The 22584-nt window shown below is 46.1% G+C and overlaps 1 protein-coding gene across 2 annotated transcripts in view; it reads left to right on the top strand.

Moving 5' to 3' along the window:
* The window catches only part of LOC146072881 (uncharacterized), a 157130-nt gene extending 136541 nt beyond the window's left edge, over positions 1 to 20589 (top strand). The window contains exons 2-3 of one of the 2 annotated variants that reach the window (XM_083180062.1): positions 4907 to 5023; positions 19308 to 20589. In XM_083180062.1, the coding sequence (XP_083036188.1) occupies positions 19475 to 20587 (1113 nt within the window). In that variant the 5' untranslated portion in view covers positions 4907 to 5023; positions 19308 to 19474 and the 3' untranslated portion in view covers positions 20588 to 20589. The remainder of the gene's footprint in view (positions 1 to 4906; positions 5024 to 19307) is intronic. The other variant, XM_083180063.1, reaches the window with a different exon arrangement.
* Positions 20590 to 22584: the final 1995 nt, after the last annotated feature.

Below are 22584 nucleotides of genomic sequence, written 5' to 3'. Positions count from 1 at the left end.
CAGCCAGCGCCCCATATGCTCCCCCCTGTGCAGCCTGCTCCCCATATGCCCCCCCAGCCTGCTCCCCCTTGTGCAGCCTGTTCCCCATATTCTCCCCCTGTGCAGCCTGATCCCCATATTCTCCCCCCTGTGCAGCCTGATCCCCATATGCTCCCCCTGTGTAGCCTGCTCCCCATATGCTCCCCCCTGTGCAGCCTGCTCCCCATATGCCCCCCCATTGCAGCCTGCTCCCCATATTCCCCCCCCAATGCAGCCTGCTCCCCATATGCTCCCCCCTGTGCAGCCTGCTCCCCATATGCTTTCCCCTCCAGCCTGCTCCACATATGCTCCCCCCTGTGCAACCTGCTCCCCATATGCCCCCCCAGCCTGCACCCCATATGCTCCCCCCTGTGCAGCCTGCTCCCCATATGCTCCCCCCCGCTGCAGCCTGCTCCCCATTTGCTTGCCCCTCCAGCCTGCTCCCCATATGCTTGCCCCTCCAGCCTGCGCCCTATATGCTCCCCCCTGTGCAGCCTGCTCCCCATATGGTCCCCCCTGTGCAGCCTGCTCCCCATATGCTCCCCCCCGCTGCAGCCTGCTCCCCATTTGCTTGCCCCTCCAGCCTGCGCCCCATATGGTCCCCCTTGTGCAGCCTGCTCCCCATATGCTCCCCCCTGAGCAGCCTGCTCCCCATAAGCGCCCCATATGCTTGCCCCTCCAGCCTGCGCCCCATATGGCCCCCCTTGTGCAGCCTGTTCACAATATGCTTACCCCTGCAGCCAGCGCCCCATATGCTCCCCCCTGTGCAGCATACTCCCCATATGTTCCCCCCCTGTGAAGCCTGCTCCCCATATGCTCCCCCCTGTGCTGCCTGCTCCCCATTTGCCCCCCGCTGCAGCCTGCTCCCCATATGCTTGCCCCTCCAGACTGCGCCTCATATGGTCCCCCTTGTGCAGCCTGCTCCCCATATGCTTTCCCCTGCAGCCAGCGCCCCATATGCTCCAGCCTGCTCCCCATATGCTCCCCCCTGTGCAGCCTGCTCCCCATATTCTCCCCCCTGTGCAGCCTGATCCCCATATGCCCCCCCAGCCTGCTCCCCCTTGTGCAGCCTGTTCCCCATATTCTCCCCCCTGTGCAGCCTGATCCCCATATTCTCCCCCCTGTGCAGCCTGATCCCCATATGCTCCCCCCTGTGTAGCCTGCTCCCCATATGCTCCCCCCTGTGCAGCCTGCTCCCCATATGCCCCCCCATTGCAGCCTGCTCCCCATATTCCCCCCCCCATTGCAGCCTGCTCCCCATATGCTCCCCCCTGTGCAGCCTGCTCCCCATATGCTCCCCCCTGTGCAGCCTGCTCCCCATATGCTTTCCCCTCCAGCCTGCTCCACATATGCTCCCCCTGTGCAACCTGATCCCCATATGCCCCCCCCAGCCTGCACCCCATATGCTCCCCCCTGTGCAGCCTGCTCCCCATATGCTCCCCCCTGTGCAGCCTGCTCCCCATATGCTCCCCCCCGCTGCAGCCTGCTCCCCATATGCTCCCCCCCCGCTGCAGCCTGCTCCCCATATGCTTGCCCCTCCAGCCTGCGCCCTATATGCTCCCCCTGTGCAGCCTGCTCCCCATATGGTCCCCCCTGTGCAGCCTGCTCCCCATATGCCCCCCCCAGCCTGATACCCATATGCTTGCCCATCCAGTCTGCTCCCCATATGCTTGCCCCTCCAGCCTGCGCCCCATATGGTCCCCCTTGTGCAGCCTGCTCCCCATATGCTCCCCCCTGAGCAGCCTGCTCCCCATAAGCGCCCCATATGCTTGCCCCTCCAGCCTGCGCCCCATATGGCCCCCCTTGTGCAGCCTGTTCACCATATGCTTACCCCTGCAGCCAGCTCCCCATATGCTCCCCCCTGTGCAGCATACTCCCCATATGTTCCCCCCTGTGAAGCCTGCTCCCCATATGCTCCACCCTGTGCTGCCTGCTCCCCATTTGCCCCCCGCTGCAGCCTGCTCCCCATATACTTGCCCCTCCAGCCTGCGCCCCATATGGTCCCCCTTGTGCAGCCTGCTCCCCATATGCTTTCCCCTGCAGCCAGCGCCCCATATGCTCCCCCCTCCAGCCTGCTCCCCATATGCTCCCCATATGCCCCCCCAGCCTGCTCCCCCTTGTGCAGCCTGTTCCCCATATGCTCCCCCCTGTGCAGCCTGATCCCCATATGCTCCCCCCTGTGCAGCCTGCTGCTCCCCATATGCCCCCCCCATTGCAGCCTGCTCCCCATATGCTCCCCCCTGTGCAACCTGCTCCCCATATGCTCCCCCCTGTGCAGCCTGCTCCCCATATGCTCCCCCCTGTGCAGCCTGCTCCCCATATGCCCCCCCAGCCTACTCCCCCTTGTGCAGCCTGTTCCCCATATGCCCCCCCCAGCCTGCACCCCATATGGCCCCCCAGCCTGCACCCCATATGCTCCCCCCTGTGCAGCCTGCTTCCCATATGGTCCCCCTTGTGCAGCCTACTCCCCATATGCTCCCCCTTGTGCAGCCTACTCCCCATATGCTTGCCCCTCCAGCCTGCCCTGCGCCCCATATACTCCCCCTTGTGCAGTCTGCGCCCCATATGCTCCCCGCTGCAGTGTCCTCCACATGTCCCCACTTTGCAGCCTGGTCCCAGGTTTATTACCTTAGTGTCGCTGGCACGGGAAGTCAGTGGCAGAATGGCAGATCATGTAGCAGCATTCGGCGACGGGTAGAGAGTGAGTGGCTGGCGGGTGACAAGCTTAAGTATATAGTGGTCGGTCACGTGCTGGTGACATGGTGTGGAGGGTCAGCGGGCATCAGACTGACTGGCGCCTGAAAATCCCGCGCAGTCGGGCAGCATTGGGTCAGGTAGTGTCCGGCACACAGGTCAGCTAGCGGGCATCAGACTGACTGGCGCCTGCAAAGCCCGCGGCGCGCAGTATCGCGCTGTGTATGGTGTAGCATGGGCAGACTGAACGGCGTCTGAATTGAAAATCCCGCTGCTGCAGTATAGTGATCACATGGGGTGATCACGTGATGGTCACGTGGGATGTGACGTAATGTTGGTACGCCTGGAGAGAAGGAACTAGACACTACCATAACAGCACCAACCACACTGACTGCTCTCTATATGGGAACCAGTGTGTGTATATATATATATATATATATATATATATATATCATTGTACTAACCACACTGACTGCTCTCTCTATAGGAACCAGTGTATGTATATAGCACTGCACTAACCACACTGACTGCTCTCTATATGCGAACCTGTATGTGTGTGTATATGTATGTGTGTATATATATATATATATATATATATATATATATATATATATATATATAGCATTGCACTAACCACACTGACTGCCCTCTATATGGGGACCAGTGTGTGTATATATATTAGATAGATAGATAGATACACTTCGCTATTTGTGAAACCAACAGATAGAAACATGCTTTTATCTCCAGCAAGCTTTCACCCAGCCTCAGTAACCAAAGGGTTACCTTACTCACAGATGCTGCGGGTCCGCAGGATCTGTAGCAATGAGGAAGGTCTCATCATGCAACTTGATGGGATGATTAAAAAATTCCTAGACAGAGGGTGCGATTATAAACAACTTGTGGCCACCAAAAACAGGGTTTTAAGTTTACCTCGAGCTAAAACACTGACGATTAAGAACAAAAATAGAAAAAGGAATGATAACAGAATCTGTTGGGCCAATAGATTTAATACCAGGAGTGGTCTGGCACATAGGGCTGTGAAGTCATATTTGCCGATTGTCTCCTCTGATCGAGATTTACCTGGCCTGTTGGGTAAAATACTGGTCACCAGTTACTCACGGCGACGCAATCTCCGAGACTTTCTAGTCCACAGCAACATCACTAATTTTGATAAACAACCAGCCAAGACTTTCTTTGGTACGGCCAAATTAGGCTGTGTAACATGTACTGGATGTGTCGCATGTGGACTGGTGACAGCATTAAACATCCTTTTGATAATACAATGTTTCCCATTAGGCACAGACTCGCATGTTCTACTAAATATGTAATATATGTTTTGGTTTGCCCATGCGGCAAATATTACGTCTGTAAAACCGACTGCCAATTCAATATACGGATGGCACAGCACAGGCAAGCCGTACCTGCAGCTGTGCTTGCGGGCAGCAGCGAACAGCCTGTTGCCCGTCATAATGCTTTAATGGGTCATTCACCAACCGCATTGAAACACAAGATTATAGACCATATACCTCCCCTTGATAGAGGTGGCAATAGGCCCCAGATTTTATTGCAGAGAGAGGCACAAATGGATCTTTAAATTAGATTCATTGAACCCTAAGGGCTTAAATGAGACTCTTGGTTTAAGCTGTTTTTTGTAATCTTTGTACGTACAGGTTGAGTATCCCCTGTCCGAAATGCTCGGGACCACGAGCATTCCGGATAGGGGAATTTTTTGGTTTTTAGAATATTTTTTTTTTTAGGCTTACTTACCTGTCCCCCGATGGTGTCCGGTGGTCCCTCGGCGTCCACGCAGGCCCCGGGCATCCACAGCAGGCCTCCGGCATCTTCTCTGGGTCTCCAGCGGTCCCAGGAATGCATTGCGCGGGTATGCGCCCGCACCGGTGACGTCACCGGCGCTCGCGCACTGCATTCCTGGGCGCTGCTGGAGGCCCTGGAGAAGATGCCGGAGGCCTGCTGTGGATGCCCTGGGACTTGGTAAGTATGAAAAGAGGGTTAGGGGGGTAAAAAAAAAAAATATTCAAATTATTCCAAAAACCACGGTTTTTGGAATAATTCGGATAATAGATGCACGGATACAGGATACTCAACCTGTTATTTTCTACTAGTCTCTGGTGCAGTACAATATTATCAGATAATTAGATTTTGTATCATTTATATATTGTTACTATTTTGACAGTCACATAAAGTTTTTAAAGTGGTGACGGCCCCTGGGTGACCTCATCAGGGAGGGCCGCGTCGGAAGTGCAGCCTCGCGGCTCTGAGAACCAACATGGTGATGGCATCACATAAAATGGTGAGTTATGTTTGTAATCTTTGCCCTGATGAAAATGAGTAAACCTCATTGAAACGTTGGCAATTCATGCAAAGTTGGTGAGTGTATTTATTTCTCTGAGTGCCGCCATGAACTACCCTGCTATTGAGGGTATACATGCTCCTTGGATCACGGAAGGCAACAGACACAGCGTTTGTTTGTTTAGCGACTGCCAGAACCTATCCATGCTATATATATATATATATATATATTTCTCTTTCAATGGTCCTGGTGACACAGCTTCCTATTGGGATGTAGGAGGGTCCGCAGGAGCCAGGCACCTATCCTAAAGCTTTTAGAGAGGTAGGCTCCTCCCATCGCATCCCAGACTCTTCATTTCGTGTTAGGTGCCCACCGGAGTGGGTGCTATACTGAAGAAGCTGCTGCGCAGCCGAAGATTAGAGATAGATAGGTGTTTTTTATTTTATTAATTTTACACTTATTTAGGTAGGACACAGTGTGGAGGATTCTCATAGAATCATCACACTGCCACTGCATGATTCCTATTGGAAGGGAAGGCACAAGGAATTGGAGAATCTACAGTGGGAGTGGCTACAGGGGGTAGTTGGCAAAGATCCACAGACCTCGCTGTGGCAGGGACAGATGGTCCCTTCCCTCACTCTGCTTGGTGCCATTTTGGAGAAACGCTGGCTGTGGAGCTGAAATGCTGTATCTGGCCGAGTGATTGATTCTCCTGGGCTACGCTACCCCCTACGTTCTGGAGAAGGCTTCTGGAACTCAGACAGATATGTACTACATTATATTGATTTTGGTACTTTCGCCTGACATGTTATACTGTGATTTATCATCATGACAGATGAGCAGTCTGTGTTCATGGGGGAGGGAGCCTTTAACTCTTTCAGTGCATGCAGTATTTGTGCAATACACTTAACCTCTGACAGTAATGACACAGGAGGATTTATGCTCTGCTTGTGAAGCTGTGAGGCCCTTTGGTGTTGAAACTCAAGGGACACAGCAGACAGAACTTGTGAGAGTTATAGCCATTGGCAGGTCGGTTACTGCATTAGTGCAGTTGTTGGGCAAGCAGAAAGATGGTTGGGTCACTTCTCAGTCACCTAGATCGTCTTCCCAACATTTCCCTGGCTCTTTCCTTTAACTAAAAAAGACAGAGAGCCAGGCTTACTGCGGGTAATGCAGGATACTGCTAATATCAACAGATGAATGCACTGCTGGATAAGTTGGATAGTGATGTATCACCAAAACAGTCTTTTTCGTGTACTTCTAGGCCTGTAGATTCAGGTTTGTAAGGTGATTGCAGTCATGATGTGCCCTGGGATCAGGGTGACAATGATGATGATATATCGGTCCCCGGGGTGGAGGACTTAATCATTGCAGTAAAACAAGCTTTAAGCTTGTCTGATGAAGACACAACCCCCTTGGAGGGAGTGTTTAAAAGGCAGCGCAGAGATGCGATTACCTTTCCTGCAGATGAAGGTTTACAGGATTTATTGGTAGGGGTTTGGAAAATGCCTGATAAGAGTCTACAGATACCTAAAAGGTTTTTAAGTCTGTATCCTTTGCCTGAAGAGCATGTGGCTCCCTGGGAAAAGGTCCATTTGGTGGATGCACCGGTGACCAGGTTATCTAAAGCTACAGTGCTTCCTGTTCAAGGGGGTGCTGCATTCAAAGGCCCTGTTTTAAAAGCAATTTTTGAGGGTGTAGGGTTTACTCTCCGACCTCTTATTGCGTCTGCATGGGTATCGAAAGCCATATTGTATGGACAGATGCCTTATGTATTATGGTTCATTCCAGCTCTGGGGTCTAAGTGCTGTCTGAAAAGTTAAAAGCAGCAGCTGAATATGTCCTAGAAGCTGAGGAAGAAGCACTTAAAATGGCTTCCAAGTCTCGGGGGGTGGGGGGGGAGTACATTTTTCTCCCTGCCTCATCAGTTAAGCCATCCTCTAGATTGTTTGTTTTTTGACCGTCCTTTCGTCCCTCCCTCAGAGGAGGTGCTTAATTTTAAGGACAATCGTAAGAGGAAGGTCTCACCCAAGAAAAGTGAATTTCCCAAAGTCCCGTTTTGGTGCGTTCAATAAGAAACAGAGTACCAAGGGTGAGGATAAGTCCTCAGTAAAAATGACTGCTAGGAGACTCCCCCGTATCTGTCCTCATATGGGGGGGGGGTCGCCTTCTGCAGTTTTAAGTTTCCTTGGCCTGGCTGAAAAGGGACCCTTGGGTCCTGGACATTGCCTTTCAAAGACACAAAATACCATCAAATAGGTTTCTACCAACACCGCTTCCAAAAGAGTCTCTACTCAGGACAGCTCTATTAGGGACGGCCCAGTTTCTTCTGAAAAAAGGAGTGGTGGTCCCGGTTCAATGGGAAGAGAGAAAGAAGGGCTTCTACTCCTTTCTGTTCTTAGTACCAAAACCAGATGGATCTTTCAGACCCATTCTGATTTTGAAGTCGTTAAATCTCCACCTATGGGTGGACCATTTAAAAATTAGGTAGCTGAGGTCAGTGCTTTTGAGCCTGGACCAAGGAGAATTTTGTGGCGTCTATGGATATCAAGTACGCATACCTACATGTGCCCATTTATAGAGAGCGTCAGTATCTCCTACGTTTTTCAATTGATGACTTGCATTACCAGTTTCAAGCTTTGCCCTACGGTCTGGCCACGGCCCCGAGGGTGTTCACAAAGAGCATGTCTGTTATGGCGGAAGCCCTCAGACAAACGGGAATGATAGTTATTCCCTATTTGGACAGCTTGCTGTTCAAAGTAGAGTCAGCAAAAAAGTTACGACAGGATTTAGCAGAGGACACTCTGTTTTTACAGAATCACGGCTGGATGCTGATTTTTCAAAAGTCGCACTTGGTACCATCACAAAGGATTCAGTCCTGGGAGTTCTAATGGACACTCTTTACATTGATTCTCCAAAAGTCAAAGGCCAGGGACAATTGTCTACTGGTGACATCAATATTGGAATTACAGAATCCATCGGTTTGGAGATGTCTGAAGTTACTGGACGAGATGGTGGCGACATTCGAGAAGGTTCCATTCTCAAGCTTGTCAATGGAACGTTCTAACTGGTTGGTCAGAAAACCCTAAGACCATGAAATCAGAGACAGTCAAACTGACATCGGAAACCAGGTCTTCACTGAAATGGTGGACAGACGTAGACACCCTGCTGTAGGGTCGGTCTCTACAGACAGGGGATTGGCTGGTGGTGACCACAGATGCCAGCTTGAAAGGCTAGGGAGCTGTTGTTCTGGAATTGAGGCTTCAGGGTCTGTGGACCAAAGAGGAATCCTCTCTTCCTATCAATATTTTGGAACTTCAAGCAGTTGGGAAAAGCTTAGCTCAAGCAGAGAACAGGTTAAAGGGTCTACCTATAAGAATCCAGTCAGACAAGGCTACGACGGTAGCATACTTGAATCAAGGAGGCAATCGCAGCAGGATGGCGATGCAGGAAGTGTCACAAATTCTAAGTTGGGCAGAACAGAATGTTCCGGCCTTGTCTGCAGTGTTCATTCCAGGAGTACGGAATGTGGAAGCTGACTTTTTGAGCAGAGAGGAACTTCTCGAATGAGAATGGGCGTTGAATCCACAGGTGTTTCAAGAGATTGTGCCTCGCTGGGGACTCCCCGAGGTGGATTTAATGGCGTCCAGGTTCAATCCTCAAGTACCCAGATTTCTTCAAAGACAAGGGATCCACTGGCGTTAGCAGTGGATGCTAGGACAGTACCATGGATAGGGAGTCTGACATACATCTTCCCTCCCCTTCCGATGCTTGCCACGGTACTGAATAGAATCAAATCCTAGGGGATTGCTGGCATATTGATTGCTTGGGATTGGCCAAGGAGAGCTTGGTATTCCAACATTCGGAGTTTATCAGTAGAGTCGTGGCGTCTACCTCTACGTCCAGACCTTCTAAGACCAGATCTATTCCTTCGTCAGGATTTAGTTCGACTATCTTTGACGACTTGGCTATTGAAACTGCCATTTTGAAGAATAAAGGTTTCTCTGAGGCAGTAATTCATACTATGATTAAGGCTAGGAAGCCGGTGTATTCAGCAAATTATTACTGGGTCTGGAAGACATATATTAGATGGTGTGAGCGGCAGTAGGCTCACACTGTCAGATTCAAGTTGACTAAGCTACTTGAATTCTTACAAGACGGTTTTCATCAGGACTGAGTCTTCAGTCTCTCAAGGTTCAGATTTCGGCCTTGTCTATTTTCTTTCAGAGAAGAGTGGCTATGATTCTGGAAGTGCAGACCTTACCAGGTTAAAACCTCCATACCAACAACCTGTTGCACCTCGGGATTTGTCCTTAGGGTTGGAGGTTGTTCTTCAAATATCTCCTTTTGAACTTTTAAGGTCGGCTGACCTAAAATTTCTGACTTGGAAATTAGTTTTGTTGTTGGCCACTTTCTCTGCAAAGAGAGTTTTGTAATGGGGAGCATTGTCTTGTAAGCCTCCTTTCCTTGTTTTTTTCATGATTATAGGACTGTGATGGGAACAGCCCCCCCCCCCCCCCCCCCCATTTTTTTTTTACCAAAAGTGGTTTATTTTTTATTTTATTTAAATCAGGATATTGTTCTTCCTGTGTTTCAACCCTCTGAGGTTTCCAAGAAAAGGGACAAATTGAGGAATTTGGATGTTGTTCGCGCCTTGCGCATTTATGTGGACAGGGTTAGGGAATTCCGTAAGACTGATTTTTTTGCTGGTGTGGTACGATGTACACAAAATTGGCTGGCCCACTTCAAAACAGACCACGCTAGCTGGCTTAGATCAGTAATTGCTTTTGCATATACTAAGGTTGGTAGGCCTGTACCTGCCAGGATATACGCACATACCACCAGATCAGCTGCTACCTCTTGGGTGGTTCGCCATGGGGGCTACAGCTGAGCAGGTTTGCAAGGCTGCCATCATCTGTTCACACTTTTACCAATTTCTATAGGTTCCATGAGTTTGCGTCAGAGGATTCCTCATTCGTGCAGGCAGTGCTAAGAACTGCAGACCTGAGCGTACCCTCCCAAAGGACCGTCTCTTAAACGTCCCAATGTGAAGCTTTGTCACCAGGACCATTGAAAGAGAAAAAGGGAGTTTTGTAAGAAGTTACCGTTCGAATCCCTTTCTCTGATATGGTCCTGGTGACACAGCGATCCCTCCCTTACGCTCAGTAAGTATTGCCGTTTCATGAGTTGTCATGTTATAATGGTTAAAATTAATGTTTGTGCATATAATACGTGCAGGCGTTTGTACTGTTAATGTATTCCAGTGGCTTTGAAAGTTGAACTGAGGATTCTGGGATGCGATGGGAGGAGCCTACCCTCCAAAAGCTTTAGGATAGGTGCCTGGCTCCTACGGACCCTCCTACATCCCAATGTTGAGCTGTCACCAGGTCCATATCAGAGAAAGGGATTTGAACGGTAAGTTCTTACAAAAATCTATAGATAGAGAGATAGATAGATATATATATATATACTATCTCTATGTATGTATGTATATGTGTGTGTGTGTGTGTATGTGTGTGTGTATATATATATATATATATATATATGTGTATGTATGTATGTATGTACAGGGAAGGTCACTCGCCAGACTGAAGTTTTTAAATACTTGCTTTATTTCATCACATTAGTACGCTGCCAACACTCTGGTCAACGTTTCGACCCAAATTAGGGCCTTTATCAAGACTTGTTGTGACAGCCATCAGATATACATCGAACAAGTACACACCTTGCTGTATATATATATAATAGAGGAAATGGAGAGATAGAGAGGGCACCCAATAGTGCAATAAAGTTTATTTCATTTTTTTTAAAAGCATAAACATAAAAGCACTTGGTATCAAAGACTCGTACCAAGATATAAAACATCCTCACTGGCATTACAGCATACACAGAGCCCTGCATCTACACACTACCGGGAGGCTTGGAGCACATCAAGATGGCCACGACCCTACGCGTTTCGTCATGGACTTCGGCAGTGGGGTGACGAAACGCGTAGGTGCGTGGCCTTCGTATATTTAAATGCCTTTCGCCAATAATCAACAATTAATCAGCAAATAATCAACAAACCATCAGAAACACCACTTTCTCTATATGAAAGATGAGACACGTGCTTGCTGCCTTTTTTATGAGCACTTCCTTTTACCAAAATGACCACTTCCGGAAAAAACAATGTGTTTTTTTCAAATTTTAAATAAAGTTTTTCTAGTATAAATAAGAATACCCAGCAGTGGCCAAAACATCCTTGAAAAAGAGTACCCACTCAAAACGCGTTGGGTACTAGATGACCGCAAGCCGGGAGCGCTGATACCACCCCTGGAAGACGCTACCCGAACTTTCGCTCTGAGACGGACAGAATACGCAGAACTGAGGCTGGGAAGAAGTAATGCTGAACTGGCAGCACCACACAAAACTACAAGCAAAGGTATAGTAGGGAAAGTGTAGGGTGATTATTGGAGAAAGGCATTTAATTCTATTTCAATTTTTAAACCGGCTGGGTTCAGGGTATTTAGTGCATATATCCATTTGGTATAGTTTCTTTTTAGTTCATTTACAGGATCTCCTCCTCGCCAGTGTATATAGACACATTGGGCGGTATTCAATGTGAATACCTGCGAGGTGCAGCGAATCCTTTTTTGGATTCGCTGCACATTCGCCACGTTCCGGAGCCTCACCGGCTCCGGTATTCAACGAGTCAGGGGCAGCGAGCCCCTGACTGGCGAATATGAGCTCCTGCGGCGATTGCCGCAGGGAGCCTCAGGACGGTGCCAGGCAGAGAGATGGTAGTCTCTCTGCCTAGCCCAGACCTTTGTGGGGGGGTTAGGTGTGCTCCCCGGGTGCCAGGCAGCACAGGCTGCCCCCCCGGGGGGTGCCAGCAGGCAAGCGTATATTCACTACACACGATCAAAATGATCGTGCAGTGAATATATGAATATGTAATGAGCGGCTCCGCTCTGGCGCCACCTGCTGGAAGCTGTGTAAAAAAAAAAAAAAAAAATATTATTTTTAAAATTAAATATATATTCATGTGCTTACAGCACATGAATAAAAATAGCATGCCCCTCCTCAGAATAAAATTCCTGATTTTTTGACACCAAATGTAAAAAACAAAACACTTTATTTTAAAAGTTCACATTCCACTTCACCATAAAAAGATAGCGATTGCTACTCGGTTAATCATGGTGAAAAAAAACCTAGAAATGTATTCGCCATGTGGTCATTGAATAGGGTGATTCACCGTTTTTGACAGAAATTCGCCAAACAGCACAAATTCGCCATAAAAACCTGCCGAATCAGGCTCATTGAATACCGCTCTTTGTATTGCAATGAATTTCAATTCAGCTGGATTTTTGTTGTGAACTTTGTCCGATGCACTATGTGTCATCAAGCCTTTCTTTATATTGTAGATGTGTTCGCTGATTCTTGTTTTTAATTTCCTCTTTGTTTGCCCTACACATACTGGTGTCCGCAGGGACACTCCATTAGATATATGACCCCTGTGGTTTCACAGCTGATTTGTTGTTTTATTTTGTATTTCTTCTTTGTTTGGTTGGAGATGAATTATTTGGTGGGTTTGGTTCCTTTTTTATTGGTGGTTTTACATCCCATGCAGTAAAACAGAAAACATCCCATGCAGTTTAGACAGGGGTGGAATCCAGATTTTCTTCTTTCCCCTGTTCTTTGGTCCAGTGGTATGTAGCTTCTGGTTAGTTCCTGATTTAAAGTTTTTGCTCGTCTGTATATTATTTTTGGATTTCTTGGAATGATGTGTTCTAACTCTTTGTCTAACTGTAAAATGTGCCAGTGTTTCTTTAGTGATGCTTTGATCTGCGATCTGTTTATTGTTGCTGCTGAATCGGGTAATGGAAGAGGTGGTTGATTCTTGTTCTGAAGTTGATTTTTGTTTGTATTCAAGCATTTCTGATCTGTTTATTTGGCTTACTTTTGTTCTTTCTTCTTCTAAGATGGATCTTTATATCCCTTTCAAATGAATTCCTTTTTAAATGTGAGGCTTTGTTCTTCATAGGTCTTTGTATCTGTGCAATTTATTTTAATGCATCGAAAGTTGCAATTTGTTATGTTTTGTATCCATCTTCTGTGGTGGTTGCTGTTGTAGGGTAAGATATTGTTCCCATCTACTTGCTTCTTATGTGTTCTTGTGGTTATTGTATAATTTTCTATGAGAATTTCCAAGTCTAGGAATACAATGAATTCTTTGCTTGTTGTGGTGGTAAATTCTAAGCCGTAGGTATTGTTGTTTAGGTGTTGTTTGAAGTGTTCTAGGCCTTCTTCAGAGCCATCCCAGATGAAAAGAAGGTCATCAATATATCTATACCAGATTTTTATATGTTTTTGATAAGGGTTGTTTGACCAGATTTGTTTGTTTTCCCATTGCGCCACAAATAGGTTTGCATATGAGGGGGCGAACGAGGTCCCCATTGCTGTTCTCCTGGTTTGCAGATAGAATTCACCCTCATACCAGAAGTAGTTGTTGTGGAGGATGAACTCTATCTGCTCCATTATGAAATTGATTTGAGTGTTTGAAATGTCTGTTTGTGTGGAGAGAAGGTGTCGGGTTTTTTGGCATCGTAGCCGGTGATCAATGCAGGTGTATAATGATTTCTCGTCACTCGTGCAGAGTGTATATGTTGATTCCCATTGTAGATCTCTCAATATCTGTAAAGCCTGTAGGGTATCCTTTAGATAAATCTTCTGTTTTTTTACCAGTGGTTGGAGAAATGTATCTAGTGTTCATTCTAGCACCCGCCATATTTGAAAACCCATGCAGCTTCTCTTCCCTGCCTGGGTTGTCGCTGCCTGCTGTAGTGCTTCTAGCACAATGTGGTCTGTATATCAGCACTGATATGCAAACTAGATCTGCCCTAGAAACACCACAGCAGACAGTGACACCCCAGGCAGGGAAGAGGAACTACATGGGTTTTCAAATATAGCGGGTGCTAGAATGAACACTAGTATCTATGTATTTTGATAAGTTAGATGTGAGTGATCCAATTCCAGATACTATTGGGTGATCTGGTGGGTTATGGCTGTCCTTATGGATTTTCGGTAGGTCGTAAAAGGTGGGGATTCTTGGGGTTGTAGTGTTTATGTAATTGTGTTCTTTTTTGTAATTATTCTCATTTGTAGGCCTTCTAATTGTCTTTGAAGTGTTTCTTGGAATTTGTTGGTTGGCTCTGTTGAAGGTTTCTTGTAAGTGGGGGTATCTGATATCAGATTTTCTGCTTTGTACGCTGTTTGGTTGATGATGACTAGGCCTCTGCCTTTGTCTGCAGGTTTTACTGTTATGGTACTGTCTCCTTTTAGTGCTTCTTTCTATTGTTTCGTAATATTGAAGTGTTGTTTCGTATGGTCTGGTAATCGTCTGATTTCTTCTTCCATTAGTCGTTGGAGGTCTCTATGTGTGGGCCTTTCACATGAGCTGGATAGAAAGTGGAGTTTGGTTTCACACAGATTTGAAACCAAACTCCTGTAAATCAGGCTAGTGTGTATATAAAAGGGTATCTAGGTGACCGCTCCATCATAGTATCTTACATATTACTCTGTGCAGCAGGTTAGTGTATATAAAGGGGTATCTAGGTGACGGCACCATCACAGTATCTTACATATTACTCTGTGCAGCAGGTTAGTGTGTATATAAAAGGGTATCTAGGTGACAGCTCCATCATAGTATCTTACATATTACTCTGTGCAGCAGGTTAGTGTATATAAAGGGGTATCTAGGTGACGGCTCCATCATAGTATCTTACATATTACTCTGTACATCAGGTTAGTGTATATAAAGGGGTATCTAGGTGACAGCTCCATCATAGTATCTTACATATTACTCTGTGCAGCAGGTTAGTGTATATAAAGGGGTATCTAGGTGACAGCACCATCATAGTATCTTACATATTACTCTGTGCAGCAGGTTAGTGTATATAAAGGGGTATCTAGGTGACAGCTCCATCATAGTATCTTACATATTACTCTGTGCAGCAGGTTAGTGTATATAAAGGGGTATCTAGGTGACAGCTCCATCATAGTATCTTACATATTACTCTGTGCAGCAGGTTAGTGTATATAAAGGGGTATCTAGGTGACAGCTCCGTCATAGTATCTTACATATTACTCTGTGCAGCAGGTTAGTGTATATAAAGGGGTATCTAGGTGACCGCTCCATCATAGTATCTTACATAATACTCTGTACATCAGGTTAGTGTGTATAAAGGGGTATCTAGGTGACGGCTCCATCATAGTATCTTACATATTACTCTGTACAGCAGGTTAGTGTATATAAAGGGGTATCTAGGCGACGGCTCCATCACAGTATCTTACATATTGCTATGTGCAGCAGGTTAGTGTATATAAAGGGGTATCTCGGTGACAGCTCCATCACAGTATCCTACATATTACTCTGTGCAGCAGGTTAGTGTATATAAAGGGGTATCTAGGTGACGGCTCCATCATAGTATCTTACATATTACTCTGTGCAGCAGGTTAGTGTATATAAAGGGGTATCTAGGTGACGGCTCCATCATAGTATCTTACATATTACTCTGTGCAGCATGTTAGTGTATATAAAGGGGTATCTAGGTGACATCGCCATCATAGTATCTTACAAATTACTCTGTGCAGCAGGTTAGTGTATATAAAGGGGTATCTAGGTGACAGCTCCATCATAGTATCTTACATATTACTCTGTGCAGCAGGTTAGTGTATATAAAGTGATATCTAGGTGACAGCTCCATCATATTATCTTACATATTACACTGTGCAGCAGGTTAGTGTATATAAAGGGGTATCTAGATGACCTCTATCATAGTATCTTACATATTACTCTGTACATCAGGTTGGTGTATATAAAGGGGTATCTAGATGACATCTCCATCATAGTATCCTACATATTACTCTGTGCAGCAGGTTACTGTATATAAAGGGTATCTAGGTGACCGCTCCATCATAGTATCTTACATATTACTCTGTGCAGCAGGTTACTGTATATAAAGGGTATCTAGGTGACCGCTCCATCATAGTATCTTACATATTACTCTGTGCATCAGGTTAGTGTATATAAAGGGGTATCTAGGTGACAGCTCCAACATAGTATCTTACATATTACTCTGTGCGGCAGGTTATTGTATATAAAGGGGTATCTAGGTGACGGCTCCATCATAGTATGTTACATATTACTCTGTGCAGCAGGTTAGTGTATATAAAGGGGTATCTAGGCGACGGCTCCATCACAGTATCCTACATATTGCTATGTGCAGCAGGTTAGTGTATATAAAGGGGTATCTCGGTGATGGCTCCATCATAGTATCCTACATATTACTCTGTGCAGCAGGTTAGTGTATATAAAGGGGTATCTAGGTGATGGCTCCATCATAGTATCTTACATATTACTCTGTGCAGCAGGTTAGTGTATATAAAGGGGTATCTAGGTGATGGCTCCATCATAGTATCTTACATATTACTCTGTGCAGCAGGTTAGTGTATATAAAGGGGTATCTAGGTGACGGCTCCATCATAGTATCTTACATATTACTCTGTGCAGCAGGTTAGTGTATATAAAGGGATATCTAGGTGACAGATCCATCATAGTATCTTACATATTACTCTGTACAGCAGGTTAGTGTATATAAAGGGGTATCTAGGTGACAGCTCCATCATAGTATCTTACATATTACTCTGTGCAGCAGGTTAGTGTATATAAAGGGGTATCTAGGTGACAGATACATCATAGTATCTTACATATTACTCTGTGCAGCAGGTTAGTGTATATAAAGGGGTATCTAGGTGACAGCTCCATCATAGTATCTTACATATTACTCTGTGCAGCAGGTTAGTGTATATAAAGGGGTATCTAGGCGACGGCTCCATCACAGTATCCTACATATTGCTATGTGCAGCAGGTTAGTGTATATAAAGGGGTATCTCGGTGATGGCTCCATCATAGTATCCTACATATTACTCTGTGCAGCAGGTTAGTGTATATAAAGGGGTATCTAGGTGATGGCTCCATCATAGTATCTTACATATTACTCTGTGCAGCAGGTTAGTGTATATAAAGGGGTATCTAGGTGATGGCTCCATCATAGTATCTTACATATTACTCTGTGCAGCAGGTTAGTGTATATAAAGGGGTATCTAGGTGACGGCTCCATCATAGTATCTTACATATTACTCTGTGCAGCAGGTTAGTGTATATAAAGGGATATCTAGGTGACAGATCCATCATAGTATCTTACATATTACTCTGTGCAGCAGGTTAGTGTATATAAAGGGGTATCTAGGTGACAGCTCCATCATAGTATCTTACATATTACTCTGTGCAGCAGGTTAGTGTATATAAAGGGGTATCTAGGTGACTGCTCCATCATAGTATCTTACATATTACTCTGTGCAGCAGGTTGGTGTATATAAAGGGGTATCTAGGTGACAGATCCATCATAGTATCTTACATATTACTCTGTGCAGCAGGTTAGTGTATATAAAGGGGTATCTAGGTGACAGCTCCATCATAGTATCTTATATATTGCTCTGTGCAGCAGGTTAGTGTATATAAAAGGATATCTAGGTGACAGATCCATCATAGTATCTTACATATTGCTCTGTGCAGCAGGTTAGTGTATATAAAGGGGTATCTAGGTGACAGATCCATCATAGTATCTTACATATTACTCTATGCAGCAGGTTAGTGTATATAAAGGGGTATCTAGGTGACGGCTCCATCATAGTATCTTACATATTACTCTGTGCAGCAGGTTAGTGTATATAAAGGGATATCTAGGTGACAGATCCATCATAGTATCTTACATATTGCTCTGTGCAGCAGGTTAGTGTATATAAAGGGGTATCTAGGTGACCGCTCCATCATAGTATCTTACATATTACTCTGTGCAGCAGGTTAGTGTATATAAAGGGGTATCTAGGTGACAGCTCCATCATAGTATCTTACATATTACTCTGTGCAGCAGGTTAGTGTATATAAAGGGGTATCTAGGTGACAGCTCCATCATAGTATCTTTTATATTTCTCTGTGCAGCAGGTCAGTGTATATAAAGGGATATCTAGGTGACAGCTCCATCATAGTATCTTACATATTACTCTGTGCAGCAGGTTAGTGTATATAAAGGGGTATCTAGATGACATCTATCATAGTATCTTACATATTACACTGTGCAGCAGGTTAGTGTATATAAAGGGGTATCTAGGTGACATCTCCATCATAGTATCTTATATATTACTCTGTGCAGCAGGTTAGTGTATATAAAGGGGTATCTAGGTGAAATCTCCATCATAGTATCTTACATATTACTCTGTGCAGCAGGTTAGTGTATATAAAGGGGTATCTAGGTGACAGCACCATCATAGTATCTTACATATTACTCTGTGCGGCAGGTTAGTGTATATAAAGGGGTATCTAGGTGACAGCTCCATCATAGTATCTTACATATTACTCTGTGCATCAGGTTAGTGTATATAAACGGGTATCTAGGTGACGGCTCCATCATAGTATCTTACATATTACTCTGTGCAGCAGGTTAGTGTATATAAAGGGGTATCTAGGTGACTGCTCCCTCATAGTATCTTACATATAACTCTGATATCCTCACTGTTTCATATACAGCCCTGATATGCTCAGACTGATACAGTCACTCACGTACTCTGCCAAACAAGTACCTACATACTGCATAGTACAAATTTTGTTCACAGCAATTTGGGAACACAGAGTTGTGTCCACATGCATCTATCCCCCATTCACCACAAGTCGGGTTACATATAACATGTGAGTGCACTTTATCTCAGCAGCGCCAATTGTCTTTTCATGTGACTTTTTTGTTAAATACATATTATTTACAAAGTGATGCTAATAGGACACACAAGCAGCTTCTACTTATTAAAATATGTGGCATTCCTATATTCTGTATCTGCATAGAAAAAACTGGAAAACACTAGTAGCATTTCTTATGAAGACGCAATGCAGGGATTCCACATATTTTAATTAGAAGAAGCTGCTTGTGCGTCCTTGTCACATCACTTTGCGAATAAGATGCATTTTAATGGAAAAGACGCTCAGTGCTACAGTCCCACTATGGAATGGAGTAACTAGAAGGACTGTTTAACACACAAGGAGGCTGGATGTATGTGGACACATCTGTACACAAATATAACATCATAGTCAGTGTCTGTGATATTTGCTATTGTGTATAAATATACATCTTATACAATATAAGAAGCGTTATCCTGGTAACCATTATACTTTTACATATTAACTTTCTTACAGGACATATAAGGAGCAGGATTTAAATTAAGACGATGTGGAAAGGGAAATTGGTCTCCGATCAAGCCAACTAAATACATCATATCTCCTTACACCTCAGGAGGAACAAACACTATTTTATTTTCTGGATAGAAGAAACCTTCAGCAACTAATTTGTTCTCACCTCATACATGATGAGTCTCACAGGAGAGAGACCACATGTGTGTTCTGAGTGTGACAAAGGATTTACATGTAAATCACGGCTTCTGACACATCAAAGGAGTCACACAGGAGAGAAGCCATATAAATGTTCTGAATGCAGCAAATGTTTTTCCCAGAAGTCACACCTTGTCCAACATCAGAGGAGTCACACAGGAGAGAAGCCATATAAATGTTCTGAATGCAGCAAATGTTTTTCCCATAAGTCACATCTTGTCCAACATCAGAGGAGTCACACAGGAGAGAAGCCATATAAATGTTCTGAATGCAGCAAATGTTTTTCCCGGAAGTTACATCTTGTCCAACATCAGAGGAGTCACACAGGAGAGAAGCCATATAAATGTTCTGAATGCAGCAAATGTTTTTCCCAGGAGTCACTTCTTGTCCAACATCAGATGAGTCACACAGGAGAGAAGCCATATAAATGTTCTGAATGCAGCAAATGTTTTTCCCGGAAGTTACATCTTGTCCAACATCAGAGGAGTCACACAGGAGAGAAGCCATATAAATGTTCTGAATGCAGCAAATGTTTTTCCCGGAAGTTACATTTTGTCCAACATCAGAGGATTCACACAGGAGAGAAGCCATATAAATGTTCTGAATGCAGCAAATGTTTTTCCCAGAAGTCAAATCTTGTCCAACATCAGAGGATTCACACAGGAGAGAAGCCATATACATGTTCTGAATGCAGCAAATGTTTTTCCCATAAGTCACATCTTGTCCAACATCAGAGGAGTCACACAGGAGAGAAGCCATATAAATGTTCTGAATGCAGCAAATGTTTTTTCCGTAAGTCACATCTTGTCCAACATCAGAGGATTCACACAGGAGAGAAGCCATATAAATGTTCTGAATGCAGCAAATGTTTTTCCCAGGAGTCACTTCTTGTCCTACATCAGAGGAGTCACACAGGAGAGAAACCATATAAATGTTCTGAATGCAGCAAATGTTTTTCCCATAAGTCACATCTTGTCAACCATCAGAGGAGTCACACAGGAGATAATCCATATAAATGTTCTGAATGCAGCAAATGTTTTTCCCAGGAGTCACTTCTTGTCCAACATCAGAGGAGTCACACAAGATAAACTAAAAATGTTGTGTTGGCGGTATTGATAGACAGATGGACAGACAACATTATATGCGGTAAAGACAAACAGAGCATCAGGTATAGACAGATTGGATGTGTGATACAGACAAATGTATGGATAGAACACCATAAGGGGGTATAGAAGGATGGACAGGTGACTAGGAGGACAGACATAGCACCATATGCGGATTAGCTTGCCAGGAAGGGGCATACAGACATGGCTGGACCCTCTAACTATACAGGTATATGGGATGCAGCTGTTATGGGACATGGTGGCTTGTGGGGCCCTGAAGGAAATCCCACTGCACCCGCTAGTTTTTTTAATGTGTAATCACTGCTGCCAGTCTGGGGCCTGGTATTGTACTTATTGGGAGTGAGGTGGCAAGTGACTTTACAGTGTCTGTACCCAATTGTGCTGCACAGTGCCACATCCGTCAGCAGCACAGTACCATCACCACTACTGCAGGCACAGCCATACTTCCGGATTCTGCACAACAAGCAGCTCTGCCTCCCTCCCTGTACATGCACTGCTGGGCTCTACCTCCCTCCCTGTGTATACACTGCTGGGCTCTACCACCCTCCCTGTACTTACACTGCTGGGCTCTACCTCCCTCCCTTTGTACATACACTGCTGGGCTCTACCACCCTCCCTGTACATACACTGCTGGGCTCTACCACCCTCCCTGTACTTACACTGCTGGGCTCTACCTCCCTCCCTGTACTTACACTGCTGAGCTCTACCTCCCTCCATGTGCATACACTGCTGGGCTCTGCCTCCCTCCCTGTACATACACTACTGGGCTCTGCCTCCCTCCCTGTACATACACTGCTGGGCTCTACCTACATCCCTGTATGTATACTGCTGGGCTCTACCTCCGTCCCTGTACATATACTGCTGGGCTCTACCTCCGTCCCTGTACATATACTGCTGGGCTCTGCCACCCTCCCTGTATGTATACTGCTGGGCTCTGCCTCCCTCCCTGTACATACACTGCTGGGCTCTGCCTCCCTCCCTGTACATACACTGCTGGGCTCTACCTCCCTCCCTGTACATACACTGCTGGGCTCTACCTCTCTCCCTGTATATACACTGCTGGGCTCTACCTCTCTCCCTGTATATACACTGCTGGGCTCTACCTCTCTCCCTGTATATACACTGCTGGGCTCTACCTCTCTCCCTGTATATACACTGCTGGGCTCTACCTCCTTCCCTCCCTGTGTATGTACAGTGCTGTGCACTGCCTCCCTCCCTGTACATACACTGCTGGGCTCTGCCTCCCTCTGTACGTACACTGCTGGGCTCTGCCTCTCTCCCTGTACGCAGACTGCTTGGCTCTGCTTCCCCTCCTGTATGTGCACTACTGGGCTCTGCCTCCTTCCCAGTGTACGTGCACTGCTGGGCTCTGCCTCCCTCCCTGTGTACGTGCACTGCTGGGCTCTGCCTCCCTCCCTTTGTATGTACACTGCTGTGCTCTGCCTCCCTCCCTGTGTATGTGCACTGCTGGGCTTGGCCTCCATCCCTGTGTACATACACTGCTGGGCTTTGCCTCCATCCCTGTGTACGTGCAGTGCTGGGCTCTGCCTCCCTCCCTGTATACGTGCACTGCTGGGCTCTGCCTCCCTCCCTGTGCGTACACTGCTGGGCTCTGCCTCCCTGTGTACTTGCACTGCTGAGCTCTGCCTCCCTCCCTGTACGTACACTGCTTGGCTCTGCCTCCCTCCCTGTACGTACACTGCTGGGCTCTGCCTCCCTCCCTGTGTGCATATACTGCTGCTCTGCCTCCCTCCCTGTGTACATACACTGCCGGGCTCTGCCTCCCTCCCTGTACATACACTGCCGGGCTCTGCCTCCCTCCCTGTACTTACACTGCCGGGCTCTGCCTCCCTCCCTGTACGTACACTGCTGGGCTCTGCCTCCCTCCCTGTACGTACACTGCTGGGCTCTGCCTCCCTCCCGGTGTGCATACACTGCTGGGCTCTGCCTCCCTCCCTGTG

This window comes from Crinia signifera, chromosome 4 (genome assembly GCF_055691185.1).
Source record: "Crinia signifera chromosome 4, ASM5569118v1, whole genome shotgun sequence".
NCBI classification, from domain to species: Eukaryota; Metazoa; Chordata; class Amphibia; order Anura; family Myobatrachidae; genus Crinia; species Crinia signifera.
The sequence above is the reverse complement of the archived record's forward strand: the minus strand, read 5'-3'. Positions and strand labels throughout refer to the sequence as shown.